Below are 6597 nucleotides of genomic sequence, written 5' to 3'. Positions count from 1 at the left end.
GACAGGAGAGAGGGGACAGGAGACATGATGACTGGTGACAGGAGACAGGGGACATGATAGGGGACATGAGATAGGGGACAGGAGACAGAAGAGAGGGGACAGGGGACATGAGACAGGAGATAGGGGACAGGAGACATAATGACTGGTGACAGGAGACAGAAGAGAGGGGACAGGAGACATGTGACAGGAGATAGGGGACAGGAGACAGGAGATAGGAGACATGAGACAGGGGACATGAGACAGGAGATAGGGGACAGGAGAGAGGAGACAGGGGACAGGAGATAGGGGACAGGAGACATGAGACAGGGGACATGAGACAGGAGATAGGAGATAGGAGACATGAGACAGGGGACATGAGACAGGAGACAGGGGACAGGAGACAGGAGACAGGGGACAGGAGACAGGAGACAGGGGACATGAGACAGGAGACAGGGGACAGGAGACAGGGGACATGAGACAGGAGATAGGAGACAGGGGACATGAGACAGGAGATAGGAGACAGGGGACAGGAGATAGGGGACAGGAGAGAGGAGACAGGAGACAGGGGACAGGTGAACTTCTCTACTTTCTGAACATGGAAATAAAATAAAAAATGTAAAGTTGTTCAGGAAACAAACATGCTCCGTATAAAACACACCAACATGTTGCACTGTGTGACTCAGAGGAACTCTCTCTCTCTCTCTCTCTCTCTCTCTCTCTCTCTCTCTCTCTCTCTCTCTCTCTCTCTCTCCCTCCCTCTGTGTGTTTCTCTCTCTCTCTCTCTCCCTCTCTCCCTCTCAGTGTGTTTCTCTCTCTCTCTCTCTCTCTCTCTCTCTCTCTCTCTCTCTCTCTCTCTCTCTCTCTCTCTCTCTCTCTCTCTCTCTCTCTCCCTCTCTCCCTCTCAGTGTGTTTCTCTCTCTCTCTCTCTCTCTCTCTCTCTCTCCCTCTCAGTGTGTTTCTCTCTCTCTCTCTCCCTCTCAGTGTGTTTCTCTCTCTCTCTCTCTCTCTCTCTCTCTCTCTCTCTCTCTCTCTCTCTCTCTCCCCCTCCCTCCCTCCCTCCCTCTCAGTAGCGGTGCTCCCCCCGTGTGATGTGTGAGGAGAACTCGTAGCGGTCGTGGCTGCGGTGGCCACACATGTTGCACTGCAGCGGGTCCGTGAAGCCGTGGCAGCCCATGTGGATGGTGTACATGACGTGGTCCAGGAAGAGGACCCGGCAGTGTTCGCAGCGGTACGCCCGCACCGGCTCGCCGTCGGCCGCCACCACCGCGAAGCCCTCGGACGGCGTCTCCGCGCCGGCCCGGATGGCGTCGTACTGGCGCCGCTGCTCCTCCTTCACCGGCACGCCGTTCCTGGGCCCCGAGGTGATGTGGTTGGTCAGGTAGATGAGGCCGGACGCCGCGCCGCCGGGCCGCTCCTCGCCGGTGCTCTCGGTGTCCGTGGAGTCGCGGCCGCTCGCCGAGCCGTCCTTCTCGCTGGAGGCCGACTTGGAGTTGGAGAGCAGCAGCAGGTTCTCGGCCGCGCTGTCGCTGCCCGCCCCCCCGTGGCCCTCGGGCGCCGCCGCGTGCAGCGGGTACAGGGAGCCGGGGCCCACGTCGGACGAGGAGGCCGGCGAGGTCTGGACCAGGGGCCGCAGAGACTCCGCCCCCAGGTAGCTGATGGCGCTGTTGATGGCCTGGTCGATGACGTGGGGCTGGATCAGCTCGCCGGGCCCGCCGTCGTAGGAGAGGTCCGACAGGCGCTTGTCTCCTGAGGGCCGAGACCAGGAGGTTAGACCTTCACCGGACCTGGACCCCGTCTAACGGCTCCTCCAGGCCCGTGAAGCTTCTTCTCTGAAGCATCCGGACGCCTCTCTACACAAAGAGCCTCATGATGATGTCATACTGCTGGAGAGGGGGAGGAGTCCAGGACGTGTGTGAGGCCGCAGGGGTTAACACCTCCAAAGCGTTTTAATAAATCTTATGTACACATGTATCTGCTGGGTTGATGACATCATCATGGTCTTATGAAACATAAAGTTGAGCTGTGGAGACTTTGGTCCAGCTGTCTAAAGCATTGGAGTTATTTTACTCTATTTTAGTGTTTTGTACTATATGGAGTCTGAAATAAAAAGTTTGATTGATCTCAATGTGACGTCATTACACACATGGACACACGCTGTAAACACGCATTCAACAAGTTCAAGGCACAATGTACTGAAATACAAAGTAAAGAACACAAACAAAGGAATCAGAGGTCATCCCTTACCCACAAACCTCTGGGGCATAGTGCTCTTACGCCTAGCTACGTTACTGGCTAGCCTGTCTAGCACCAGGCCTCTGTCACAGCCCGCCTGGCTTAAGGCTTCCCTCGGCTCACTCTGGATGCTTTCTTCCTTTACTACTGGAAAGCAAGAGAAGTGGAGTCAGTCAGGGCAACGAGAGCGGCTCGCGTTTCAGGTGATGACGACACACGGGGGTCTTCTGCCGGTCCGGAGGGTCTTACGTAATCATGAGTATTGTTCATGCTCAGGTGAGGTAAGACGTGTTCCCTCTGCACACGTCTCTACAGCAACACGTGACAACACACTCTGGTCCCTGAAGACTGAAGCATTCAGATGACATGAGCTTGACCTTTAGTGACCTTCATGGAGAACATGCAGAGCGAGTCCTGCACCCAGGTGACCCTGTAGTGTGTAGTTTGAAGTGTGTAGTGTGTAGTGTGTAGCGTGCGGTGTGTAGTGTGTGGTATGTCGTGTGTAGTGTGCGTTGTGCGTCTGACCCACCTGTGTAGAGGCTGCTCTGCAGCCCCATGCACTGCAGGTAGTTGTGACATCGCTCCTTGTGCTCCTCCAATGAGCTGCGCTGCTTGTAGCTCCGCCCACAGTAAGCACACTTGTGGGGTTTTCCAACTGCAGAGACAAAACAACAACAACAAGATTAGATCAGCATCACAGTGCTGCATGGCATGATATTACCTTTATATTAGGTTTAGTGACACATTAGAGATTACACCTAGAGTTACAGTCAAATCTATAGGTACCGAGGAGGAGGAGCTACCACGTACCACCTGCAGAGAAGGAGGAGCTACCACGTACCACCTGCAGAGGAGGAGGAGCTACCACGTACCACCTGCAGAGGAGGAGCCCCCTGAGGGTCAGCGTGGTGACCTCTGGCCCTCACCTGAGTGGGTGCGCAGGTGTCCGGTGAGGGCGTCCCTCCGGCGGCACGCGTAGCTGCACAGGTGACACTTGAAGGGTTTCTCCCCCGAGTGCAGCTTGATGTGGCGCAGCAGGTTCCCCTTCTGGGTGAAGGAGGCGCCGCACTGGCTGCACTGGAACGGACGTTCTCCTGAGGACACAAGCGGCGCGGCGGTGAGGGCGGCGTGGGCGCTCTACCCCGCCCGTATGTTCTGTTCTCCTAATGCCCCGCCCTCCCCGCCCTCCATCCCTCCGCTGATGGAGGCGCAGAGTGTGTGTGTGACGAGGAGGCCGGGGAACGAGGGGTCGCCGCACTACAAGCTGCCGGATGATGGAGCGTCTCCGGCAGCCGGGCGGGCGCCGCGCAGAGTGACACCCTCTCTCTCCCCCGGCTCCCCCGGCTCTGATGGAACAAGAGCCTTTCAGACGCAGCCCGCCAGCTCCGTGCTGCTCCATCGCCTGGGTCAATTTGATCTGAGAATCTCATTTTTTCCTCTTCTTCATCTCTAAAATAAGAGCGGCGCATCACAATGCAAATGCAGCCTCATTTGAATAAAGCGGAGGAAACACTTTGTGTTGAGAGCCAGTCTTCCTGATCAGCGCCTCTGGAATAAACCGATCTGCAGCGAGTGTTGTGGCATTTTGCGAGGACGTTTTAATGTGGCCCCCCATAAAATAAGAGTCACCAGTGAAGCAGCAAACATATAGAAAAAAGGAAATTCATTAAAAATGCATTTCAGGAGCAGAGACTCACAGTATTTTCTATTTAAATAGGAGGCACTTCATTATATCATTTATTGTACTTTCTTTTGCATTTACATTAGTCGAGTGTTCCTTTCTTCCATTTTGACTTTCATTAGTTTCTAAAGCTTGACAGTTAAGTGCCTTTTTCAAAAATGTTCCCCACCACTGGTTTGGCTTCATTACAATAGAATATACATTTTGAAATTTGAAAAAACTTTTAATAGACGTATAATTGTCCCTTCATAGCGATCCCATTGAATCGCGGCGCATTGATCCTGTTTTTTCGGACCGAGTTTCTTCTCTGAGACTTTATCGCCGTATTAATTTGATCACTCTGTTTCTAGTTATGTGGTAATTTAGACGAACAATAATAAATGCTAATGGTACGCTCAGAGTCTATTTCACGCCCGACAGGAAGGCTTACATGCAACTCCGGAGTCTGAGAGCGCCGACAGAGGGAGTGCACTCATGCACGCTGCAGGAGAGCCGGCTTCATTTAGTCCTTTAGAGTCGAGGAGACGCTCTGCGGCGCCTCCTCGCTCCTCGCCGCCGACACTGAACATGTGCAAAGGGCAAGAAGGAGTGTGGGGGGCTTACCCGTGTGGCTTCGCTTGTGCACCATCAACACATTGGGCCCAATGCAAACTATCCCACAGATATCGCACTTGAGCTTCCCGTTGGGTAGCCGGATGCCACCGGCGGCCGAGGAGAAGGCTCTGGCTTCGGGGCCCGGCGGCGAGCCGGCGACCTCGGCCCCGGCCACGCGCAAGTCTTCCGCGCATTCTTCCTCCTCCACGCCATTCATCGTGGCACAGGCCCGCCCATTCTCCTCCTCACCGCGAGCCTCAACTTTAATGTTACAGGCTGGAAAAGAGGGCAAGGGGGGTGGGGGGGTGGAGGGGGGGGCCACGGTTTAGAATAAGAGCATGATTCCTTCATGATGTAGACTAAATATGGTAATTACTAAGTAGTAAATAAATATGTTAAGTATCAATAAGAGCATGATTCCTTCATCATATAGACTAAATATGGTAATTAATAATAAGTAAATACATATGGTAATTGTGATTCTGATCCTGTGACATGAGATTCGATCACGCTGCTTTTTGTAACATTATTTATCTCACTGATTATTTCTGAAGCAAGAAGAGATCCGAGTCATTTAGTTTAATCCTTCTAAGTCATTCGGCTGCGCATGTGTCTCGGCTGCGCATGTGTCTCGGCTGCGCTGCTCAGGTGGAGGTTGCGCTTCGTCACACGCCGGTACGTGAAAAACAGGAAGCAGAGACACAGGAAGTCGTGTGAAACCAGGGACCACGGCGAGGGAGCGCCACGCAGACACGGAGCCCTTCAGAGGAATGAAGCGCCGCTCCTCACACTGAACCGTGACCTCCACCCGGGTCGGCTGGTCCCGAGCTGACCGGAGCGCATGCCTTGCCTCTGGGCCGAGGCGCCGCTTCAGTGCGGAGGTGCTGCGGCTGCAGCCGCTTGTGGTTTGCGCGTCACAGCCTGATGTCCCCACGCTTCTACCTCTCTTTGTACGAGCGAAGAGGAAGAAGTGGAAACCATGAAATATAGGAATCCATGGAAAAGGGGAAGCTTCAGAACAAGTCAAACTGAAACACCAAGAATTATGGAGAAGTGACAGAAAGGGAAGCGCGGGAAAGGAATCGTAAAACCGGCTGTAACTGAAACTAGGGATGGGCGATATGGCCTAAAATCCATATTGCGATATACATTGCAGCTATTGCGATAACGATATATATCACGATATATACTGTAAATCATAATAGAACCATTTCAGAACAGGTTACATAGACTCTAAGGAAAGCCAAACTGCTAAATGTATAAAACAAAAGAAGAAAGAAACTTAGTATGTCGTTTTGAGAACATTTGCGTTGCAGACGGTTGCAGCTCGTTGTCACGGTCGCGACCGTGTCACCGGGCTTGACGCGGTGGGGGGCGTGGCTTCGGACTCCGCTGCCGCGCACACACCGGCAAGCAATCACAAATCAACGGGACTATAAGAACCCCAGCTTGACACCCACGAGTTGTGGGATCATTGTACTATTGTCACATGCGTTATTGTTATACGTAATGTACACCCGCCAGAGGATTACTCGTTCCGTCAGCAGCCAGCCGATCATCCGTCTGCCTAGTGCCTACCCGTTCCTGCCTCGCGCCTCCCGCGATCACCGCCCGTCCCGCTGGGTCCACATCCGCTGGGTCCACATCCTGTACACATCGTGACACTCGTGGCACTTTATATTTCGCGGGTCATGGATAGATCGCGTCAAACATGCAATATCGCGATAGAGCAATATAACTAAGATCTCTATCGTAGGCCATTTTTTATCGTTTATATCGTATATCGTTTATATCGCGCATTCCTAACTGAAACATGTTGTTCTTTGTTCTTCTGCAGGAGCTGAGCACATAAACCCTCACGCGTACAGAGGTGAGGAGGAGGAGCACATCGACAGGAGGAGCACACCCACAGGAGGAGCACACCCACTGGAGGAGCACACCCACAGGAGGAGCACACCCACTGGAGGAGCACACCCACAGGAGGAGCACACCCACTGGAGGAGCACACCCACAGGAGGAGCACATCCACTGGAGGAGCACACCCACAGGAGGAGCACACCCACAGGAGGAGCACACCCACTGGAGGAGCACACCCACAGGAGGAGCACATC

General features: G+C 53.6%; 1 protein-coding gene across 6 annotated transcripts in view; it reads right to left on the bottom strand.

Annotated features, from left to right (window-relative positions):
* Positions 1 to 1042: 1042 nt before the first annotated feature.
* Positions 1043 to 6597, bottom strand: part of ikzf1 (IKAROS family zinc finger 1 (Ikaros)) — a 15362-nt gene continuing 9807 nt past the window's right edge. The window contains exons 4-8 of one of the 6 annotated variants that reach the window (XM_056434838.1): positions 4496 to 4762; positions 3138 to 3305; positions 2741 to 2866; positions 2224 to 2358; positions 1043 to 1725 (exon numbers count right to left, since the gene is read on the bottom strand). In XM_056434838.1, coding sequence (XP_056290813.1) covers positions 1043 to 1725; positions 2224 to 2358; positions 2741 to 2866; positions 3138 to 3305; positions 4496 to 4762 — 1379 coding nt within the window. The remainder of the gene's footprint in view (positions 1726 to 2223; positions 2359 to 2740; positions 2867 to 3137; positions 3306 to 4495; positions 4763 to 6597) is intronic. The other 5 variants (XM_056434839.1, XM_056434840.1, XM_056434841.1 and 2 more) reach the window with 5 other exon arrangements.

This window comes from Pseudoliparis swirei, chromosome 17 (genome assembly GCF_029220125.1).
Source record: "Pseudoliparis swirei isolate HS2019 ecotype Mariana Trench chromosome 17, NWPU_hadal_v1, whole genome shotgun sequence".
NCBI lineage: Eukaryota > Metazoa > Chordata > Actinopteri > Perciformes > Liparidae > Pseudoliparis > Pseudoliparis swirei.
This window is presented reverse-complemented; position numbering and strand designations above follow the sequence as displayed.